Source organism: Rhinolophus ferrumequinum, chromosome 8, assembly GCF_004115265.2.
Source record: "Rhinolophus ferrumequinum isolate MPI-CBG mRhiFer1 chromosome 8, mRhiFer1_v1.p, whole genome shotgun sequence".
Lineage (NCBI taxonomy): Eukaryota > Metazoa > Chordata > Mammalia > Chiroptera > Rhinolophidae > Rhinolophus > Rhinolophus ferrumequinum.
The window spans coordinates 76063761-76089368 of NC_046291.1; the positions used below are offsets into that span (position 1 = coordinate 76063761).

The window sequence follows — 25608 nt, forward strand, 5'->3', positions numbered from 1 at the left end:
GAGATGTAGATATCTATATATATATGAATAGATATCTATCTATGTCTATATCTAGATCTATATCTATCTATATCTATCTATCTATATCTATATCTATCTATCTATATACATATATATAGTGTTTGAGACACCTTAAAGCACTGTTCAAAATAATTGCATGTAACTGCATATATATTTGCACATATGTAACTATATATAAATAATTGTACATGTACATATATATTACACATGCTCACATAGCTGCGTTTTCAGTTTAACTTTTGCTGTTTCATCAAATAATTCAGAGTAAATATTTGCATGTGCTATATTTAAAATAAACAGCTTTTTATAATGATTTATATGCACTTTATTTGTTCTATAATCCAAATTTATGGAAAAGAAATGCAATTACTTTTCTATTTATTGGACAGCTACCCTGTGCCAGGCCTTATGTAATATAAAGCCTTAATAATAAAACAGTGAGTGAGGTATAGCCCTCTCCTGAAATAACATAATAGTTCAGTAAGAGAGATAGAAAAGGAAACAGCCAATTTTAGTGTGATTAAAGATAGAGGCAATTCAGAGAGGCAAAACCAAGCTGCTAGAGGGAGGCAGAATAAAGAAGGGCTATCTTACTCAAATTTGAGGAATCTGTGAAATACTTCCCAGAGAAAGTGTTTTCCAAGTTGAGACAAGAATAATTAATTTTGAAAAGGGGATATTGTTGCATCTAATTAAATTGAAAAATTGACTTTTACTATGAAAACCAGGCATATATTTATTACTATCTGCAAGCAACAATATTATTTTAATGAATCTTTAATATCTCGTTATTAAATCAATTGATAAACATGCCTTTTCTGAACAAACACAAGTGCCCAAAGCACTAATGTAAGGGCAAGCATAATACAGAAAGTACAGGCATGACCCCTAACTTCAATGCATTTACAGTCTAGCCATGGAACAAGTCTATTACACGTGAAATAAGAATGAACAACACAAAAGAGTGGTAGGACTAAAGAACTATAATTGTTCCAGAAAATGCAAGCTCCTTCAGAGTACGAGCCACGTGCTAGTCATATTACTACTGCTAGCTTGAGGGTATGTGTTTGGGAGTAGATGATAAATAAGGTGAATCAGGGACCACGGAGAATAGACTTGATGTCTACATCCGTAGACTTGATGCTGTAACAAATAGAAAGCCGTTGAATGTTTTGACAAGGAGAATGATCTAATGAAAGTGCTGTTTAAAAAAGGTTGGTGTGGGATTGCTGCCCAGGGTCAGTGGCAGGGCACTGATCTTGTGCAGCGCTGAGTGCAGAAGGGTGGCATGGGGTTGAGATCAGAAGTATCTGAAGGCCTGGGCAAGAGCATACATATGCACATGGAGCAAAACGTAGGCACCACATCCCTCATGGGGAAACCGCTTCAGAAAATGGTGACTTCTGTGAAGGGTCATAGAGAAAATAAATGATCCAAAGAAAATGTGTTCTAAGCCTAGATAAATGTTGGCTACTAATAAAGATGGGCTCAGTGGAAAGGGGTATCACCATGGGAAGAAGGTGACGATTGGCTCAATTTGGGAAACTTCACTTACGAGATGACACCAAGATATACTAGAACAAATGACTAATTAGTACTTCAAGACATAGGATGAGATAATAAAGAGAGCATATACAAGTATAGACCTGTGTATTATAAGCTTGGAAGTCAAAACCAAAGCCATTAACTGTTTCATTTGTTCACTCATTTCACACATATTTACTGAGTTCTTACCATATTCTAGCAATCGTTATAATCATGAGAATAGTTACGAACATAGGAGTGAGTAACCGTCTCACAGAACATTCTAATGAAATGAAAAACAAAAATAAATTTTATAGTATGCTACATGGTGGCAAGTTCTATGGATAAAAATCATTTAGGGTAAAAGAAAAAGAATGTAGATGGAAATGGTGGGGTTTTTGCTTGTTGATTTTTAGGGAGATTAGGAAAGACCTATCTTAAAAGGTGATAAAGATACAAATCAAATGAAAGAATGAGGCTTACAAATTTCTGGGCACCAAAAGAATTATTTGGTAGCACATAGAGGAAAAAGTAGGTTTTGTGGTCAATAAAAGAAATAAAGTGGTCAGCATGGCTGGAGCAGAATGAGCCAGAAGAAGAAGGAAATGATGAGGCCAGAGAGTTAGCTGAGGATCGGTAGGATCTTAAGAACCACTGAATGTTTTTCAACTTTTACCCTAAGAAAGATGGGAAGCCAGAGAGGAACTTGACCCAACGAGTGACATGACCTAATTTATATTTTAACCAGCTCATTTTGGCTATTGCACTGAAAATAAAAAGTAGAAAGCAGGAGCGAAAGTGGGCACATCAGTTAGGAGGCTATTTCAATAAACCATGTATGAGATGACACAGCATAAAGGTGGTGAGAAGTGAACTGATTCTGGATGTATTTTAAAATAGGGCTAACAGGGTTCTTTGATGTTTAAGTTTAACTTATGAGAGAGAGAAAGAAAGACGTCAAAGACGTCTTTAAGAGTTTTGACTGAAGAATAGAGTTAGCATCTTGTGAAACGAAGACTGGGTTTGGGAGAAAATCAGGATTAGTTTAGGATATGTTAAATTGAAGATGTACGTTAGACATAGAAGTGAACAATGCCACAATATACAGTACTGGAGTTTAGGACAGTGGTCCTTCCTGGAGTAGTAGTTAGTATACATGGCATATAAAGCTATAACACTGAATTAAATGCCCTAAGGAATAAGTATGGAGAAAAAGAAGAAAAGTTAAGAACTGAACTACAAGATGAAGAGGAACCAGCAAAGGAAATGGGAAAGAGAAAATAGATGGCCATTTAATTAATTCGAGATCCACGAGAAAGTGGTTTACTGGTAGCCATGTGAGAGTTACTGGTAACTCTCACATATGTTGAGAGTTATCAATTTCATTACATTCTTAGGTATAGCAAGGAGAAAACTTGAGACTTTACCAACGGATTTAGAAATATGGAAGCTATTGATGACCTTAACAGGAGGTGAGTGGTTGGGACAAAAGCCTAAATGGAGTTGGTTTAAGGGATAAAGGGAGGAGGGAATTTAACAACAGTAAAAGTAGACAATTCTTCTAGTACTTCATTCAATCATGTTATTTACAGTGTTTCAGGCACTCTTCTAGTCATTAGGATACAACAATAAACAAAAGTGAAAACAAAAAGAAAATCCCTGCTCTCATGGACTTAGAATCTAATGGAAAGGGATTAATATTTCCTTAAAAAACAAACAAACAAACAAAAACTCAAAATTTGCAGTAGGCCCCTCAAATCACTGCTTCCTATTATTCACAGCCATGTGTAATCAGTTCTCCATAAGTGTAGACTGGATTTACTGATTTGCTTCTCACCAAGAGAATGTTGCAAAGTTGATGGGATATCATTTTAGTGGATTAGCTTACAAGAGATTTCAACTTCCATCTGGTTAGCAGACTCCTTGCCTGTTCAAACCTGTGTGCTTTGGAGAAACAAGCTGTCATACTGGAGAAGCCCATTTGGCCGGGAGCTGAAAGCAGCCTCTGACCAATAGCCCTGGAGGGACTGAACACCACCGCCAACCATGTGAATGCAGATACTTCCCCTGTCAAGCCTTCAGATTGACCTTGATTCTGGCTCAAACTGCAACCTCTTAAGAGACTCTGAGCTGGGAGACTATGCTAAGCCATGCCTGGATTCCTGACTCACAAAAACGTGAGATAATCATGTGCACTGTTTTGAGCTATTGAATTTTGGGGTAACTCATTTTATAGAAGAAGATAAATAACACAATATTGAAGGGAAAGAATCACTTACCAGTTGTTCTAAAGGAGGAATGACATCTTTCAAGACATGCTGTGAATGATTCCTTCTGTGTCTGGATATCTGCAAAAATATTAACATTAGATAGTATTATTTTATTTTCCTTTAAAAAAGCTATAAATGATTTAAAATAGTGTATTTTAGTAAGAGTGCATGTGAAAATAACCATATAAAGATTCATTTAAGAAGGTAAATAAAGTAGATATAAAATGGGAAGTAAATGTTTTGGACGTGGACTAATTTGAATAAAATGTATACTCAAATATGGCTGGCTGCAACGATATCTCACATTTCCTGCGTTCTTCCTGCCATGTAACTTTGATACCCCTCCTACAAGTGGTGGGGTCTATGTTCTTCATTTTGAAACTGGGCAGACTTTTGTGCCTGCTTCAACTAAAAAGTACAGCAGAAGTCATACTATATGACTTTAAATATTAGAGCATAAAAATTTCATGTTCTCTTGGAACTCTCACATTTGGAAACTAGTTACCATGTTGTGAGGAAGCTCAAATCATCCCACACTGAAAAGCCACGGGGAGAGGCCTCTAGGTTTCCTGGCTAACAGACTAGCTGAGTTTCCAGAAGACAGATAATATCAACCACCAATCATGTGAATATAAAGATCTTCTGATGATTTCTTCTCCCAGCCATTGAGCCATCCCCACACTTCAAGCCTTCCCAGCAGAGACCTCAAACACTGTGTAGTAGAGACAAGCTCTTCCTGCTGTATCTTACATGAATTTTGGACCAGATTATATAAGCATAAAAAAAAAATCATTGTTTTACACCTCTGTATTTCAGGGTGATTTGAAAACTGTAATAATAACTGGAACAAAATATTTAATATTGAAACACTGTGTTTATGACATGATGTGAGCTCAGCTTTTTCAGAGTCAATGTTCTACTACTTTTCATGTCTTCCACTATTATCCAGATGTGTTTAAATACACAGTAGTCCCACAATTAAGTGCTTTTGAAACTTTCTAAAAATATATCTTATTGTTCATTCTCCTAAAGAAGCATCCTAGACAGATTCTACAGTAACATATAAAGAGAAAGAGAAGGAATGTATAACTAAATATTGTACTGTTTGATAACTGAAACAGAAGCTCTCATTAATAGTACTATTTCACTAAATAGGAATTTTTCAGTATTTCACAAGAAGGAGAGTGGGGAGGGGACAGGCTGGGTGAGAGAGAGAGAGAGAGAGAGAGACCTTTATTTATTTAAAAAAAATAAATAAAGCAAGCCTGAAGACAATGTCTAGAAAAAAAACTTTGGATGTCTTAGGCTCTGGTTACTGGCACATGTAACTGACTGAAGGGATTAGATCAATGCCTACTAAGATTCTGAGGGAGTTGTATTAGCAAAGAAATCAGAAGCCCGGCCTAAAAATAAACATGATTCTATACAACCCTTGAATCCTATATTTGCTCTACAAAAACTGGAGTAGGAAGGCAGTACAATCTTCAAGGAAGCCATCTCATCAATGCCCACTTCAGTGGTGGCCCAGGGAGGGAAATGGAGAAGGAAGAGCCTCTAGAAAGCAGAGCCAGAAGCTCTGGAGAACAATGGACACAGAGAATTCTCTGAGAACAGAGAGCCAGGAGAAACAGGAACTGTCCCTACTGCCAGGTCAGGGGTCGCACAGGGCCTTCCCAACAGGATTTAATCATCATTTTGGTCCAGTTGACTATTGGCCATTTACCGTTCTTTCCTTTACAAATGAGAAGGTTTTTGTTTGTTTCCCATTATCAAATTTTTGCTCCAACATTGTCTATTAGATGTGATGAGGAAATCAGGACAGATAGCTCATTTTTCAAGTTCTTTAACCCTCTGGAGAGAAACTGGGTCTGATGGAGAAAGCTACTTATCACCAGAGATTCTAGAATTGGAAGTTGATGTAGTCGCTGGTTGAGGATTTTGGATGTGTCCTTTGAGGAGGCAGGTAGATGTATTTCGAAGTGTTGTAAGACAGATGCAAATTGATATGAGAGGAAAGAATGGCAGACTCTATTGTTGCTCACCAAATTGTGTCCTCTCTTTCCTGGGCACATATCTAGACTGCATTTCTCAGCTTGCCTTGCAATTATGAGTGGTCATGACTAATTCAGACCAACGGAAAATTATTCACCAGTGAGTGCCTCCTTGCCAGCTTCCTTCTCTCTTTCTCATATACTAGCTGGGAGAAAATATTGAAAGAAGCCCTTTGAAAGGTGAAGATGCAAAAATGGAAGAATTTGGGGCCTTGAATCACAAAGTCAAGAAAAGCCAAACACAGGCCAGGAAAACTCACTTTTTTTTTTAGTAAACTTTTTATTTTGGAATAATTTTATACTTAGTGGAAAGTTGCAGAAAGTACAAAAAGTTCCTATAGAAAACTTCATTTTCTTGGAGACATCATGTATTTTAGAGAATTTTACAGCTGCCAGCATTACCCTAAATAAAATACCATAGTTGATGCTCAATTAATACTGAAATGAAAGGTGTTTTGTATAAGGAAAGTGAGAGAAGAATAATGAGAGTGACCCTAGAAAACAAAACTCACACTTGTTATTCATTGATATTTTAGCTTCTCAGCAGGGATATATGTATGTGTGTGTATATATATATATGTATATATATACACACACATACATATACATATGTATGTGTATATATATATATATATACACATATACATATATATATGTAATTTAAACCTCTAAAAGAACTAGGAATTTGTCTTATATTGCAATACACTTAGGACTTACTACTCTTAACTTCTACTCATTATAGGAAAACATATAATCTTCAGTGAAAATTTAATATATATGTCTTATATTCAACTTACAAGGGTAGAAGAATTCTGCAATAGGGGGAGTTTTCATGTTCCATTTTCATGGAACCTTGCTGGATTTCTCATCTTGGGGTAAAAGTCATTCTCCTGGCATGTAAAGTACCTAAAGCTTTAAATGTTAGAGAAAGTACTAGCAAGAAAATACCTCCACAATATTGATGAATGGGCAACTGGGTGTTCACCTGTGTCAGTCTTGACATTCTTTTATGGTCAAGTCCATGCTGTCTTTTGTCCTACCACTACTAGATTTTGATGGGCCTAGTGATCCACCATCCTCTAAATATTTCCTTCCAGTCACCTATAGAAAGCTTTCCTATAAGACAGTGTTGCAAAATGTGCTGTGTACATATTGCCAGGGGCACAAGAGACAATTTTAGCTGATGAATGTTTAATTTTAATTATCAATTACATAATTTTAAGGTTTAGTAGAAAGAATTATTACAACAGAGCCATTTTAGTGATAACAATATATTTTCCAGTGACATAAAGCTATTTAAGTATATGAAATACGGAAAAAAAACAAACACAAATATAATAAGTGAATGACTGAAGTTTAAGCAATAAATTTTAATGAGAAGAAACTGGAACAGAAATGACCAGTTACTGAGTGCATACATTTCACCCTTGAAGAAAACCATTAGTTCCACAGTATAAACAAGAATTCAAATTGAGGAATGATACAACGATAATACTCTCTGCTAACATTTATTGAGTGCCTATTATTTGACAGACACTATTCTAAGTGTTTTGCATATTTGAATACATTTAATTCTCACCCAAACCTTAAGAGGTCAGTTATATTAACCCCTTTTCATCAATGTTAGAAACACAGATATAGATTGTTTCAGTAACTTTAAAAATCCACAGCTAGCATCAAAGGCCTATATGGGGGATATTTTAATCTAGATCTGAGCCCTCAACTATTGCACTTCATTGTTGTTCCAGTAATACAAATGTATATATATATAATATATATATATATATTATATATATATATAATATATATATATATATATATATATATTATATATATACAAGCACTATTGCTTGAGGAACTACAAAGTTGAAATAAGTGGATATTTCTGAGGTAAAAATTTGAAGAGAGTCAAACTTATAAATTTGTACACGTTTACACAGGAAGCTAGAAATCAGGTTTCAAATCTGTTATAAATCATCTTAATATTCCTTTAGGGAAAGTAATATTGCTGATCATTCCTAAATCAATAAGCTAGCCATCTATCATGTTCAACCAAGTTATGAAGATGTGGGGAAAAAAAGAACTTTTGTCACCTGTCTTTTGCTTTACTGCTCTTCTCATTTAAGCATTAGGCACAGAAATATGTTATCATCCCAAATCGGATTATGCTGACTGAGACTTATGATTTAGGAAATTCTGGATCGAAAATTGTTCAGTTGTCTTGCATGGATATCAGGAAAAGTTATGATGTTTCAAGAGAGCTGTCTTTATGTGATATACTTAATTGAAATAATAATTATAAAGAAAACTTGAGGTCAGTCAGAATCTCGTGAGGTATAATAAGTTTGAAGGGAAAAAACGGTCTCCTGAGCTATAGTATAAATAACAGAAAATCTTATAGTACTTACATAATTCTTTATCAATAGCTTATTATCAGTACCTGATAATTTTGCAAATCATTATGGGACACCCTCTTGAGGAAATTCCCCCGTAAGATATTAGATGCCCTTATGAAACATTCATTTTAGCCAGTAAACATTTCATATTTAGCACACTCATGTGCCAGTAATTTCTAATAGTAGATGTTCAAGATACACTTTTTAATTGATATTATAAAATGTCTCCAGTAATAATTATTGCAAAGAGAGTATTTCATTTTGGACAGTCCTATTTTTTTTTTCTCCAGAGTTTTATAACTTTTAAATGTATCTGATATCAAAAACCAGATTTTTGTTCTGTAAATAGCTTTTGAATATGGGCAAAATTGAGCTCCACTGTTTGATCTTAGGTCCTTTTCACTTTTGCAGGAATCATTAATTAATCATTCAATTTGGAAGACTTGAATGGCAGTAATAAATTAGCAGCAGTTTCATATAACTTGATTTTAATATATTATTTTCTCTGTGAACTACAGAAGCATTTAAAGAAGCCTGAAAATACGGTTTTTATGTGTCTGTTTTTTTGTTTGTTTGATTGTTTGTTTGTTTGCAAATGTCCTGAAATAATATACAGATCCTCCATGTAAACATAAGTAAACATGTATGTGTATCTATCGCATATTTAAGTGTTCACAGCCTTATTTTTTTTGGCTAATTCTTAAATTATGAAATGTTAGTTTCAATATCTTTTTGCAATCCGACTTGAGAATTTTATGAATTGCTACTTCTCAATAGTTTACTTCTAGTAGTTTAGCAAAAAGGCTGTAACAATTCTGAGTTTCTCTTCTTTCCCGGTGATATGGTTGTCTTAAACCGTTTTTCTGTCACAGTATTCTGCAGCTTAAGGTAGCTGAGCTTTCATAATACTCTAGTTGATGGTAACCCTTCCCTGGAGGAGAAAGAAAAAGTCAGACCTCATCTTTTTTTCAATGATGCCATCTTCCTATTGATTTATTATGTCTAGTAAATAGAAATGATTTAGCTATCACTGAAAAAACAGTGAAATACAAATGTCTTCTGACTTGGACTTTTTGAACCCAGTATCAGATTAATATATCACTGCAAAACTTTTAGATCAAATCTATGAGTTTTTCCTTATCACCACCCACCACTCTCCCCGCTTCCACTCCTTCTCTGCCCTTCCCCAGGTACTTTAGCTTTCTAATTGTGCAAAACAAAGTGGAACAATGGAGTATTTAGGGTGTGTAATGCATATTTTCCTTTAAACTCCTTTTTGTTCTTATTAAAATATGTATCATAATTAAGTTTTTCAGATATCTTTTCTTCTAAAAAACGAATTAAAAAGTCACTTTTACAAAGTGTCTGTGTTTTCTTCATTCATCTTTCATTTTTATCTATTAAAACAATATGAAATTGATGAGTGGAACTAGTACTTGATATATTACAAACTGTAAAAATAACAGAATTTGGGCATATTATTTTCCTTGTGTAGGAAGTTCTGCTATGAAAGTTATACATAAACATGAAACATTCCTCATAGCTCTGATTTTAAATAGATTACATTTTTGATAAAAGTTTATATCTTGTGGCTTAGTATTGAAATAAAATCACTTGAATAAAAGCACTCATTTGTTCCAACACTTTCACATACATGTACATTTCCTGAGGCATACTCCTGTTAGCAAACTCCCTGGGTACTTAGATTTAAAAAAAACAGAAATAAATCTGTAGTTTAGTTTTTATCTTCACAGCTCCTCAAAGTCTTTTTTCGTGTATCCCAATTCTTATGTTCAAATCTTTATTTGTTTTGCCAAATTATTTTTCTTAAATCTATTATAATCAGAAATTAAGAAAAGTGAATGAAGAATGAAGCTTCTTTTTTTCCTTTTGGAATGTGGATACATGGCCAATATTTTTTGTACTCACAAAACTGTAGTTGTTTAGAAATAATAAATATCAACCAAGTGATGGCTATATTTTTTATATCATATGTAGGTGGTAGGTAACTGCTTTGAAAAAACAACAACAAAAAAAGGAAAGTTAAGATGTGAGGACATTACCTTATCATGTCTTTAATCTCTAATTTGATCTATTTGTGAACACATGTAAAATTCATCCATGTCTCATAATTTTTCTACCACTAATGAAATTTCTTTTGTGGTTTTAAATGGAGGTAACGATGTAAACCAAAAAAACAAAAAAACAAAACCCAAATTCTTCTGTTTTGCTCTTTATTAATGTACCACAAGTATATTGTTTAAAATTTATGTTCTCCTTCCTCTGCTCACAATATCATTCAATTACCATAGTGGACAGCTATAGTCATTTGTCCCTTTTTTTTATTTTTGGCTTTTCCCCAAGCTTCTTTCGATTGTATATTGTCAGTCAGAAATCTGACACTTAGTCTTATCTCTTTAATTCCCTGCAGGAAATGAAAGGGAAAGATTCAAAAACCTTCTGGACGACATATTAAAGTTTATTAGCATTTTGTTTGTTTGCTTGTTGAGTATTTCTTGATCAGCTTCTGGGTCACCAGCAGTGCTCACCAGCCTTTTAATCCTGGGTAAGTCTAGTTGAGTTAAATTCAGCTTTAGCCACATTTTCCTATCTCCCAGACAGCCAAGGGGTATTTGTTAGAACGATTTTAACTCCTTAATATTTTTTGCCTTGCTTTATTTAGTCCCAAGTACATATGTTCCTCTAAGAAGAAAATCAAATTGCCTGACACTTTCCTGTTTAAAGAAAAAATTATGAACACTGCCCACTTCCTTGCTTATTGTTAAATACTATTTCCTTTAGTTTTCTTTCCCTCTTTTTCTTTTTTTCATGTTTTCAGTAGAATGTTTCTCTATAAGAGTTTTCTTAGCCTGAGAGGTGTCATTTATATGGAACTTGGAAACATCACAACTTGAGCCTTCAAACATGTTATTAGGGATGGGTGAAAAAAGTGAAGGGTAATAAGAAGTACAAAATTCCAGTTATAAAATAAATGAGTCACAGGAATATAATGTACAACATAGGGAACATAGTCAATAATATCATACTAATTTTGTATGGTGACAGGTGATTACTAGATTTATCATGGTGATCACTTACTAGTAAGGTACACAAAGGTAGAGTCACTATGTTATACACCTGAAATGAACATAATATTGTAGGTCAACTATACTTTAATAAAAATGATAAAATTGAAAAAGAAAAAATACGTGTGCTTTATATGAAAGCTATCAGAACCAAAAAATATAGAGAGAGCAGAGTAATACAATTTTTCACTTTTTTTCCCCATGGGAAGTGATTTATGTATTGTCTTAATTTTTAGTTTATTTCCTTTTTATCTGTATTTCATCCATATTTAGCTATGTATTTGTAAATCAATATAATGAGAAACTAAGGGCCAAAACAGCCACATAAACATTTTATTCTACTAATAATGCTATTAGCACTAGGCGTTATATAATTTGTTAGACCCATAGCTAGAGTTACTAAAATTAGCATAGCCTATTTATTTCTTTAAATAGCCTATTTATTTCTTTTTGTAACAGAGATATTTACTGTGTTGATATAAACAAGTGAAATAGGTTAGAGAGTTGATAAAGAAAAACTAGATGGGTATCTTGAATACTTGGGCCAAATTGTCATTTCCTCCACAACTGCAAATCATATGTCAACTTTTAAATAAAAAGATTTAAGACAACAGAAAATGATACCAAGAAAACTAACAAACACCTCAAAACAAAGCAAAATAGAAGACAAATAAATAATTATTGAGGATCTAAATCATTAAGATGGTCTACCTGTTTTTACTCAGATGATACATATCATTATCAAATCACCATTTGATTATGTGTGGGAGAAACAACCTATATTTAATTTTATGATGTTTAACTGTCTGGATATTCTCAACAAATTAGAATCAGGCTTTATTTTTAACTAATATAAAGTCTCTTTCATTGCCCAGAAGGGCTTTTGTTAAAATTTTTTTTTTTGTTAAAAAAAAGTAAGTTTACTTCTTACTTTTTCAGATGTATATTCAATCCCTGAAGAAATTCTCTTCTTGGGAAAGTTTTAATCAATGATACATCAAGTTTGATCCATGAAAAGTTTGCCAAAAATATTTGCCCACAGTCAGATTTCTATAGTCTTTTGACCCCTTTCCTCATTATTTCTTACTGCTAAGGTGGCAACTTATTATCTAACTCACTGAAACTGTTCTGCCCATGTTGAAAGGTGACTTCTAAAAGCGCAATGAGAGGCAACACTTTTAATAACTATGACATTCTTTCGAGAATGAACAGACTTTGGTCAAATATTTAAAATATGCACATAAATGCCATCGATACCTTTAGTGAATACATAATAAGTATATCTTTCCAGTTTTCTTTCTTCAGTTATTCTTTGAGGTTTTCATAGACCCCAAACTCACCTTCTGCTGCCGAAAAAGCAGATTTAATTCTGAAGGTTAATCCAACTCAGCAGGATTGAAGGATGGCACTTTTCCTTGGTCGTAAGTATGTTGGCTCAGGCCAGACAGCTGTTAGGACATTCTCCTCTGGGAATCGTGCCCTCAACACCCACCGTTGATGCACATACATGGTCTACTGGCTGTCGACTTCCATGCCCATCTGCTCAAATGGCATGGTGCCCACTCACAAGTTGGCTGGATCCTTGCCCTTAGTGTGTGGGTGCCAGGCAATGATGAGTTTAGATGGGCAGCCTGCATAATACTACAAGTGACAATTTTTTTTCCTTTCTCTCTCTCTACAATATGTGTCCTCTGTGCCTTCTCTGGAAGGGAAAGTTGTGTTTCTCCAGCTTTGATTATACTTGTGGACATATGCGGCCTTGTACAGGTAGATGTACAAATGTACTTAACCTGCTACCAACAGTGAGATGAAAGGAAAGAATCCACAAAGCTCCAAATGACAAGTTCTAACACTGAAATGGGCTGGATTGTGAAAATCCGACCACCTGGAGTCTGTCAGAAGAAATTTAGCATGGGTGTAAGTACAGCAGACCTCTCACAGACAGCAATGGCACAAGAAAACAGCTTAAGCTACAACAATTTTTGTCTGTTGCAGCTCCAGAACAAATCACTTCCCTTGCATTGAAAAGGCACATACAACAGCAATCAAAATAAATCAGGCAAAAAGAACAAGCTTAATGGGAACACAATTTATATGCTCAATAGGGGCAAGGGTTAAAGCTATGATATTCAGACCTCAGAAATAACCCCGACTGGAGGTCCTAATAGAAAGAAAAAGAAACAGAAATAGCATCTCTCGTTCCAATCTCCAGCAAGCCCATGGAGAGGAATAGATTGGCATAGAAGGTTGTGACTTTAATGATCCAAAGCATATGAATGCTTGTTAGCAGACAGCAGACAGACATAAGTAAGAACAACAGTAATGGCTGCATCTGCAGCCTGGCCTGTGGCACTCGTACCAATCAGGCAGCATTGAGGTGCAGTGCCGGAAGGTATGTTAAAGCCATGATTTCCTTGTGTGTTTATTTAAGGGTGATTGAATTGAGGGTGCTGTCAGTCTGCCTTGAAAAATGGTTGTTCGATGTGTAGGCATGATCTTTCTCCCTAAATATGCTCTGTTGAGTCAGTTAGTTATGTGTGACTACTTGCTCTGTCCTAGTCTTTAGGCGGTGCCAACATCCTGCCGTCCAAGTTCCAAAGGAACAGGGCCTAAAAACTTTTGGCTCCAGAATCAAATTAGGCTTCTCTGCTTCCCTCGCCAGAAATGCATAAATACCCAATGGCCAAAACCAAAGAATTTGACATTGTGGAATGAATAGAGCTGTCATATACCACTAAAGTGTGGAAATATCTACTGTTTGAAGTCAGGACTAGTTCAACATCTTCAGTATTCAGGACAGACTTCTTTGGACACCTTCATGGGTTAGTCTGGCTTTTGATTGGAAATGTTTCTGGCAAGCTACCGATTCCAGATATCAGAAACGCAAGAACATACGGTTCATAAGAAAAAATCTTCCATTTCTTCTATCAAAAAAAAAAAAAAATCTCAAAGGCAGCACATTTTCATAAAAGACAGATCCCTATTCCTGTTTTCCTGATTGACCTACAAGTTAGCACCACTTACTTAGATATATATTTAAATGAGAACTAGTCAAAGAAGAGGTAAGTTGGTATAATTTAAGAACAATATTTATGTAAAACTAATTTGGAATTATCTGAGGAGTTTATGGTGAATGTAGACAAAGAATGGGTGCAATCACCCAAAACTCCTCCATCTGATTTCTATGCTGTAATTCTCAGAGTTCCCCGAGCAAATCATTTTCCTCATGTCTTAACACATCTTGAGATTATAACTGAGAATCACGTACAACTAATTTATAGAAAATGAAAAAAAGCAGATGTCCTGTCTACGGCCTTGAAAGTAAGGGCCATGTTTTACTCATCTTAAAATCCACAGAACTTAACATGGTGTCCAACACATTTTATGGGATTGGTCATTTCAAACTTTGTATTGCATCTCTTTACACATATGACCTATTATTTCATTGAATTCACCAAGACCTTCAATAGTCTATAATGTCTTTCCCTAAGATATTTTGTTAGGACCACATTGATCATTCTTTTCAAAATATGGACCAAGTTAGTAGTCTTTTCCAAATGAACTTCCATAGTATCTTATAGAATACTTTCCATCAATTCTTAATGAAATAGAGATGAATTTTCAAAATGATCCCTTCCCCCATTAGTCTACAATTTAAATAACTGATACTAGCTGAATAATAGTTCCTTAATCTGTGTAGTATATATGATGTTTGGGGCTTAGATTCCTCTTCTAGAGGGGAAAACTGAGAAAATACACAGATATAGATATAAATAGGTAGAGATATGGCTATAGATATATCTCTGCTTTTAAATAGCATTACACAATTATGTAGATTGCTATGTTTTGAACAGTTCTATGTTCTGTTATTACTTACCCTCTGGGCAAATTATTTAACCTCTTGGTGTCTCTATATTCTCAACTATAACATATGGAATAGTATAGTACTTATTCTTAATAGGATTGCATTAGAAATAATGAAATTAATAAGTATACAGCTTCAACCACATGGTCAGTCCTCATTATTATAATCTCCGCTATACCAATCTTTCATCAGTCCTTCTAGTAAATGGTAAATATATTATAGTAAAGGGTAATTAACACGAAGCCAATGTGCTTATAAAACATTCTTTCATGCTTCTAGAAACTCCTTTAAAATGACTTCTTACTTTACTTTAGAAAACTCAAACCATTTCCTTCTAGGATACTTTGGAATATTTTATTAGAAAAACCTTTAAACACTCAAGGAGATCAGTCTATGTTGGGTATGCACACCAGGAAATCATCATCTTGGAGTCACAGAATTCTGCCTACCACAATGCCACCTCTGACCCTCAGTGAATCATATCCCTCCCACAAGCAAAAAGTCATCCCCTCCCATGATTTGAAAGAGTGTCATCCTATTATAACATCAATTCAAAGCAGAAAGTTTCATCACTTAAATCTAAATCCCATTATCTCACCAGCTCAGAGATCAAAATCTAATCACCTAAATCCAATTGTGAAAGAAGTTGAGCTTGACTGAGATCAACTATTGAGTATCAGAGGCAGGATTCAAACAGACAATTTGGTTCTATAGCCAGTTGTGTTTAACAAGTACTGTGCAGTAACCATGTTATGAAGTGGTAAAGATGATTGCACTCATTGCATAGATTATAAATCTATAGACAGTGGGAAAAGACCAGAAAGTTACTAAGGGTCAGAGGCTGTTGGTTTATCCAAAGTCATCTGATTCAAAACCTCGTGCATTTTGACAACAAAATTTTTAAATGCAGAACTTACTGCTTCTTATAGTGGATATTCAGCAAATGCTTTTGACCTGACCATCATATGACACAGTTTGCAGATCAAAACATGGAATAATGTTTGCCACGCTTCCACTCAATTATTTTATACTGAAGTGTCTATTTTCTCTTTTCATCATATATCAGATAAGTGTTCTTTATAACCATCTTGAACATTATCTAAGATGAAATAATTATAGCAATGTTTTGGAAATCAAGATGAATAGACTTAAAGTATGTATACTTGACTATATTCACCCAAATATAGTGCTAAAGATTTTTAACTAGTAAATCCTGGAGTTGGAAAACGACTATGTGTTCTGGATATTATACCACCTGAGGTATGGATGCCAGGATGGATTTCTAGTTGAAAGTTGAGGATTGACCATAAACTTTAATCTCCTGTATCTACTAAAGTCAGAGTAAACAGATAAAAACATATTTGTAAAGAATAAGAATGTGAGGAAAGTGGACGATAAATCTCAAAACATTTTTGGAAGATAAAAAGTATAGAAAGCATTGTAATTACTTCATACAATGAAAGTCGCTACAACTTCAGTGTTTTCAGCAGTGGAAGATGAGACCATTAATGACAAGAAAGTTAATAAGTATCCTCCTCTTCACAGAACCACCAGAAGCTTATCACTTGCTAGCACCAGGTATCATGAAAGACAAGATCAAGACTGCATACAATAGCCATCATTCAGAAAAGCTGGAACCCCAGGCACAATTATTCATTATGCATTGCCAGTGCCTGCTCCCAGGCCAGTATGTGAAAGACATTCAACCAGGCAGCTTCTAGAGTCCTGAATCATGGTTGTCTGGCATTACAGAAGGAGAGAGACGTGTGCTAGGGGACTGAAGTCTACCTACATACTAAGCAAGGGGAAATTCAGCCCCTTCTCAACAATTCTCCCAAAAATGCCAGAGGCAAAATTGTAACCCTTCATATAGAAGACTTGAGTTTTCTCTAGAAGACTGAACGTCTCCGAAGTCCTTCAGATATTGAAACTCAGATTTCCTCAATGAAAAGCCTGCTTCAACATGTTCTTCAGAAACACTTGTCAGTCAACAACCCCAACACTCCAACTCCAATCACACAGCGTGTTTTAGTGCCTCCTTTTAAAATATGAATATGCAGGCATGGATTACCAGGAATAAATTAATGAATAGATGATATAGCGGGAGTGCCAAAAAATGTATACACATTACTTGTATTCATCTGTTGTTATCAGTATATATTGAGTATTACAACTTTAATACAGATTTTTCCTTTCTTAAAATGTGTATACATTTTTTTGGCACCCTCTGTATAATAGTATAAAACATATAATGCTTATATATTATAGGTAATAATTATATATCAGATAAGCTATATAATATAGCATATATTATATAGCTATATATAATATAGTATAGTATAGTATAATATAGTATATATAATATAGTATATATCAGTATAGCTATATAATATAGTATAATGCTACATAACTACTGTATTATATTTACTATGTTATATATAAGTATATCTATTAAATATCAGTATACACAGTGAAATGTTCTAAGTGCTGAATAAAAAAACTTCTGCTTTAACAAAGCTAAAGTCTTTGAGGAAAGTCACAAAACAAAAGAAGAATATCAAAACAAGCAAACATAAAAAGGAACCCCAAAAAGCAGAAATAATACAAAAACAGATGAAAACTTAAAATATATACCATTGGTAGTATTATCAAGAGATAAGAAAATATACAAAATTCAAAAAACAGGAACAATAGAGGCATTTGAAAATTAATAATATAAATAAATATATTTGTTAAGTCAACATAAGTTTTAAAGAATAAGAGTGATAAAGATGTTAGGAAACAGAAAAAGACAAAGAGATGAATCATAGAAAAGAAGAAATAAGGAAAAGATTGGAAAAGAAAAGGAGTTGACAGATATGCTGGCATCTTTGGGAAAATTATCTCCAGGTATGACAAAATATAAGTAAATTCCACTTAGTCCATCATTAACTCCATGAAAGTTGATTATCAAAGGAATTAGGATTATATAATAATTCTTGGCTCAACTGGAAATATTTAGAAAAATCACAATAATGTCAACTAGTGATTGAAACAAAAATTGTGATAGAACTATAATGAGACATTGAAGGAAGTGAAGAAGGTATGGAGTATAAGAAAGCTTATATAAACTATCATAACAGAAAGTCAATACATTATGCCTAAAATATACAAATCAGGATAAATCAGAATATGCATAGCGTTGGAAAATATGAAGTTAGTGTAGAAACAACAACAACAAAATAAGCTTATTGAAAGTGGTTTCTTCTAGGAAGTAAGACTGATAGGAAGACAGATGGAGAAGTCAGAGGAATGTTATATTTAATCAAAAGTGTTTAATGTCTTAACTTCATGTATAACTTTGATAGAAAATAAGAACTGATTACACATTAAGTGTAACATATCATTAAAAAAATTAAAATTTTCTTCAAATAGTCTTGAGAGAGAATGTAAGGGAGCAAGCAATTCTCTCACCTAATTGGAGATTAGCCCAAGCAGGACTCTTGGCAATCAATCTACATCATGAAAAATCCAACTTGCCCATCAGATCCTTGAGTACAAGTTGAATACAAAAGGAATTATAAATCTGTTCAGCAGAGAATAATTGTTATAATATTACAATGGTAACAACTAGTGGATTTAAACCTTGCATTCACCGTCAATCTGTATAATTTAGGGCAAGTTATTTGACCTCTCTGTTTCTCAGTTTCCTCATATACAAAATAGAGAACATACTAGCTTATAGCTCATAGAGTTATGGGATGATTCAATAGGTTAATACTTCTAAAGTGCTTACAAGGGCAAGTGGTATGTAATTAGTGCTCAATAAGTGCTAACTATTGTTATTATTATCAAAAGAACTTGTGAATTCTGAACCCTAGTAGAAAGCCTCCTAAAGTAGCTGTGTCAACCCTTTGATCTTCCTAGAGTTTCAGATTGATGACTCATTCTCTAATGCACCAACTCAGGGCAGTGAAAGAATCAGAGTCAATGGAGAAGGCAAAAGTAAGTGGAGACCCCAACCCCTCTTCTATTCCCTCTGGCCTTGCTTTCTCTTGTCCAGTGAAGGCATTTCACACAGGCAAATGTGCCTTCCCAAATAGCCAAGGAGTGAAATGCTTAAATTTGCATCTAGCACCATAGCTGAGAAAAGCATTCATTCTATTATTTAACCCGATGTTTATCTTTCTGGACGTTAAGTGGAAGAAGCTGTGAAATAACCTCTTGGTTGTTATTAGCGGGTGAGGAGCCATTTGTTCTCTATTCTGGGATGTCCAGGGAAAGAATTTCACGTTTCTGATTTTTACAGAAATTACAAAGAAAAAAAGGAAGCCCTTTCACTAGTCACCTACTTAAACCTTTTCATTTTCAAATCAAGGGAAGCTGCCAAAATTGTATTAATTTTTTTTTAAAAGATAACTCTCTCACTAATGCTCCCCTTGGAAAAATAAAGAAGGAGTCTAATTCAGAGCCCATGTCTTTATCCTCCATTGTGTACCCACCACAACGCTCAAGTTAGCTCATTAGTGCTCTCAGCAAGGGCCATCATTTTTAAATGATCAAAGTGTTTGTTTGGGGAGAAATCAGTCACATAGAATAATGTTTCCCAAACTGTGATCCTGAGCATTTAGGGGAGAACCCTCTGTGGTTCATTTAAGAGATATTTCAAGGGAAATACGAAGGCTGATAAAATATAGGGCCATGTGGGAATGTTTTAAAGATAAAGGGAGATGCAGTGGTCATTATACTGGTTTGGGGACAGGGATTTTAAAGCAGAGGCAATTCAAAAATGACAAATATGAACCTTACATCATAACATGGAAAGCATGTGCAAAACAAGCCTAGAAACCAATGATTTAGATTATATACTAAAAGGAAATTTTTATAATATAAATATATTTTGTAATATAAATTCAAAATGAAAACTATATATATATATATATATATATATATATATCACCATATACATATATGGCTGAACTTTAAAACACAAAGCTTTAACTTAATAAACTTTCAAAATAAAGGTTTTCACAATGTAAAAGGCACATTCTTACTCTTTGTAAGTAGAGATGATTTAAATAGAAATTGATACATTTTAATCTTACACTAGGAAAATAGGTTTTTATTTCTACTCCGTATGCTCAAATTTCCCTGATAATTTTTACCAAGTTGATTTTCCTCACCTAGCCATTGTAAAAGATACACCAAATTAACAACAATAAAAAAAGAAAAAGTTGAGAATTATTTTTGAAATATTGGCCAGGAGCTCAACAGAAACTTAATGGCAAATTTCCTGAAGGAACGTAAATAATATTTATTAAGTGTCCTTTACATGTGTTTGGTTGGGTTTTTCTCCTGGAACAGGATATGTTACAGCTATAGGAAGCTAATTTGGAGTCTCAGTTTAAAGAAGAAAAGGAATAAGATGGACTTTAGAAGGTCTTAGTGAAGCTAATGAATTTGAGGTTGAAAATTTTTAAAAATATATATTTCATACCTTTCCTGTAAACTTAGAATACTTTTTCTTTTCATGTTATGAAACATCATTTAAAATTTCTGCTTAGGAGAAATATACCACTTTCACAGGATTTATGAACTCCTTCTGATGATACTGAAAAAAAATAAATAGATTTTCTACAATAGTAATTAATAAAGGGGGTCTACAGTGCATGGTGAAGAAGACAAAATTCATTCTAATCATAAAGCAAGGATATTTCCAGAGAAAGGATTTTAATTCTTTTTGGTTAATTCTTTTTTGGTTAATTCTTTTTAATTCTTTTCCAAACTTAACTGAAGGAAACACGCCTATAAGTAATAATAGTCACTATTATAGTGATTAGAGGCATCAGATAGCACACCTAAGAAATATTGCCGAATCTTTGAGAGGAATGTAATTTGTAAAAACTCCCATTTTATTATGATCTGCTCCCACCCTGATCCTGGATTAAAAATCAGTGATAGAACCAAAAGTTTAAAGCAAGGAAAAATACAGAAAATGTTCAAAGTTTATGAGTTTCAATTGGTGTTAATAGTTAAAAGTAATGGGGCAAAAAAGTTTCAATAGGAATAAACTAAGTTAAAAAGAGAAGAAATTTATTTTTATTTTATGGTACAGACTATGTAATTCATCCTAGTAATCAGCATTGCACTTGGTATATAACAGCATGGAATAAATGTTAAGTTGAATATTAAAGCATTAATTTAAATTTTTTTTCACTATTTCTTAAAATGATTTCATGTGTATTAGCCTATTTCATAAAAACAGTATTATATGATATAGAGAAAATTATTATATCCATTTGGAAGATATGGAAATTGAGCTACAGTTTAAATGAGTATTTCTTGGATGATTTCTATGAGCAAAATATTGGGTTCAGTCCTGCATAAATAAGGTAACATTACTACCATAATAAATATTGCTTATTTACTTACACCCAAAATGTCATTTGGGTGTAAGTGACACCCAAATATAAAATCAGCATCTTAAATAAGTATCACTGATTTATAAACTGAAACTCAAAGATAATATGTAACTAGATATTAGTTAGCTAGCCATGTGATCCAACACCAAGATATAATGTTTCTTGAGGCCACATAGAGTAGAAGCTGCCACTCTCTTTCCATTAGGCCATTTCATCCCCAAATACCCAGATAATTTATGGGTGGGAATATGGATAAAGAAAATAATCCTACTGGTTCAGTCAAGATGGTGGAGTAACACTGTGCTTGCCTCTTCTTACGACCACATCAAAATTATAACTAAACTACAGAACAACCTTCATTGACAATTGCCTGAAATCTAGCTGAACAAAAGCCTTACAACTAAGCATATAAAGAAGAAGCCACCTCAAGACTGGTAGGAGGGGTAGAGAAGCAAAATGGGCTGGTCCCACACCTAGTGTGGCATTTAAAAATCAGGACGGATATCTCTGCTGTGGAGGAGCAAGAGGTTGCAGACCCCCACCAGGCTCCCCAGCCCAGTGTTTCAGTCCCTGGAAGAGAAGTCCCCACAATTTCTGGCTATGAAAACCAGTGGAGATTGTGGTTGAGTGAGACAAAGGGCTGTTAGAGTCCCAGGTGCCCATGCTCGGACTTACTCGCTGACGGACTCACTCACTCTGAGCTCCAGTTCTGGGGCAGCAGCTTAAAAGGTGCCAGACATATGAAGAGGAACTGAATGGTCTGGCTCCAAGTGGGGAGGAGGCTGCAGGGCCAGTTTTCTCCCAGACAGAAGTACTGGTAGAAGCCATTATTTCTCTGTTGAGCCCTCCCTCCTCTCAGCATACAGCTCCAGTGGGTTAACACTGACCACCATGCTCTGGTGATTCCATGAAATCCTGCTGGACTCAACTTGCAGGCCCACCCAAGCCACTTCTAGTGGTTTTCCTTATAAATGACATGTGCCAGCTCATGCTGCAGACTTTCCTAAGATCTCTCAAAGGTTCTAGAACCACAAACAAGCAGCACCTGTCATCGGAGTTCCCCATAGCTCATGCTGAGCAGCCCTAAGCCTGGCACTAGCAACAATGAGCCTCAGTTCACAGCTCAGCCTCTCCCAGGTTCCTCCAAGCACATCGTAAGTGGCTGCCATCTGTATATTGCTTTGTGACTCATGCCAAGTGGCTCAGGGCAGGGCATTGGCTGCTGTTGAACGTGGCCTGCAGCAGCGTCCCTCCCAGGTGGCCCTGGCCCTGGCACACATCCTGGCTGCCTCCACTGGTGACACACACCCAAAGGACACACTGGGCAGGCACCAGAGCTAAGGTGAATCCTGCTCCACAGGATCAGTCCCTGCACAACGGCTCCTAAACTGTAGTTAGGACCAGTCCTCATAACCAATCAGCCTGAGGGTAAATCCCTCCCACTAATGTGCATATAGCAACCAAGGCTCAACTATGACAGGAGGGCACCCACAACCCACACAAGGGAAACACCTGGAGTGCTCAGCTCAGGAGACCAGGGAGACTGCACCGCTGATCCCCACAGGACACCTATATACAAGGCTACTCTACTAAGACTGGGAGACATAGCAGCCCTACCTAATACATAGAAAGAAACACAGAGAGGCAACCCTAATGGGGAGACAAAGAAACATGTCCCAAATAAAAATCAGAACAAAACTGCAGAAAAGAACTAAACAAAATGGAAACAAGCAACCTACCAGATGCAGAGTTCCAAACACTGGTTATAAGAATGCTCAGTGAACTCAGTGAGCACTTAAACAAAGATATAGTAAACATAAAAGTGGAGATAAAAAAAAACAAAAGAGAACTAATCAGAAATAAAAAATACAATAAATGACATAAAGAATATGTTAGAGAGAATCAACAGTAGGTTAAGTAAAGCAGAAATTTAGAAGTTAAGGTAGCAGAAAACATCCAATCAGAACAGCAAAAAAAAAAAAAAAAAAATCAGGAAAATGAGGACAGTTTAAGGGGCCTCTGGGACAACATCAAGCATACCAACACTCATATCATAGGGGTACCAGAAGGAGCAAGAAATTGAAAACCTATTTGAAGAAATAATGACAGAAAAGTTCCCTCACCTGGTGAGTGAAATAGACATACAAGCCCAGGAAGTGCAGACTCCCAAACATGATGAACCCAAAGAGGCCCACACCAAGACACATCATAATTAAAATACCAAAGGTTAAAGACAAAGAAAGAATCTCAGAAGCAAGAGAAACGCAGTTAGGTACCTACAAGGGAGCTCCCATAAGAGTGTCAGCTGATTTTTCAACAGAAACTTTGCAGGCCAGAACAGATTTTCATGAAATATTCAAAGTGATGAAAAGTTAGGACCTACAACCAAGATTACTCTACACAGCAAAGCTATCATTTAGAATGGAAGACCAGAGAAAGAGCTTCCCAGACTAGAAAAAGCTAAAGGAGTTCATCAACACCAAACCAGTATTATTATACAAGGCATGTTAGAAGGACTTCTTTAAGGAGAAAAAGAAAAAAAGATGAAAATAAGAATAATAAAATAGCAATAACTATGTATCTATCAACAATTACTTTGAATGTAAGTGGATTAAATGCTCCAATCAAAAGACATAGGAAGGCTGAATGGATAAGAAAACAAACCTTTACAAATGCTGCCTACAAGAGACTCACTTCAAATCAAAAGAAACAAGTGGACTGAAACCAAAGGGATGGAAAACTATATTTAATGGAAATGAAAAATAAAAAAAGCTGGGTAGCAATACTTATACCAGAAGAAATATATTTTAAAACAATGTCTATAACAGAGACAAAGAAGTACCCAATAATGTAACTTTTGGGTATTTATCCAAAGAAACCCAAAACACTACTTCAAAGTGACAGGTACATCCATATGTTCATTGCAGCATTATTTACAATAGCCAAGAAGATATGGAGGCAACATACATATATACAATGGAATATAACTCAACCATAAAAAAGAATAAAATCTTGCCATCTGCAACAACATGGATGAACCTAGAGGGTATTATGCTGGTTAGAGTTAGTCAGACAGAGAAAGACAAATGCCACATGATTTCACTTATATGGGAATTTAAAGAACAAAATAAACAAACAAACCAAACAGAAACAAACTCATAGAAAACATTTTCTTGCTTGCCAGCTGGGATCGGGTTGGAGTTGGGTGAATAGGGGGAAAATTTTTTAAAAATACAAATTGGTTGTTACAAAGTAGTTGTGGGTATGTAGGGTATAGCATAAGGAATACAGTCAATATATTGAAATAACTATGTGCCACGTCCTGCACGACAAAAGTTGTGGGAAGAGAGAAGGGTGGCACAGGGTTAAGAAAGACTGTAGCCAAGAATAGAATGCAAGCGGGGCCAAGGGACTCCAGCCTCAAGGACTGAACCCTGAATCGGGCCAACGCATAGCTTTTATTGATTAACAAATGAGGAAGTAAAGCTTGTTAATCTCAAGATCTGTGAATTTCATACATTATAATAGGAAACTGATTCAAACCAATCACCCTTGCCTGCAGAGAGTGGAAACGAAAGCCACAGGATGTCTTAGTAATTGTTGTAAGTACCTCCCCAAGGGACAAAACCTTTATGCTGAAACTTACTAATATGAATAGATGGAGAACTGATGTTATCACATCATTGAATCTCTTCCCAAGCAGGTTGTGGGAAGGAATGCAGCCACAGAGGCAGAAGCTCTCCTTAGCCGGGGGAAGGTGGGGGTCTGTGCCCACATCTATCAACCCCGTGAGTTCTCCAGATGGCCCCTATGCGACTATGCCTGTCTTAGGTTGTTCCTTCCTTGAGGAATCTTACCCATCATTGACTAACCAGCCATCCTTTGGGGCCAAACAGGGAACGACATAAGGCATAAGCGCAAAGGTGTAGCAAAGTCCCTGAAAGGATCCATGTCACATACTCTCCTTCCTTCGGGGGGTAGGTACGAGGGGACA

The 25608-nt window shown here is 35.2% G+C and overlaps 1 protein-coding gene across 1 annotated transcript in view; it reads right to left on the reverse strand.

The window, feature by feature from the left end:
* Positions 1 to 25608, reverse strand: part of ARHGAP15 (Rho GTPase activating protein 15) — a 620743-nt gene that overhangs the window by 534720 nt on the left and 60415 nt on the right. The window contains 1 exon segment of the mRNA XM_033112294.1: positions 3825 to 3893. Within this exon segment, the coding sequence (XP_032968185.1) occupies positions 3825 to 3893 (69 nt within the window).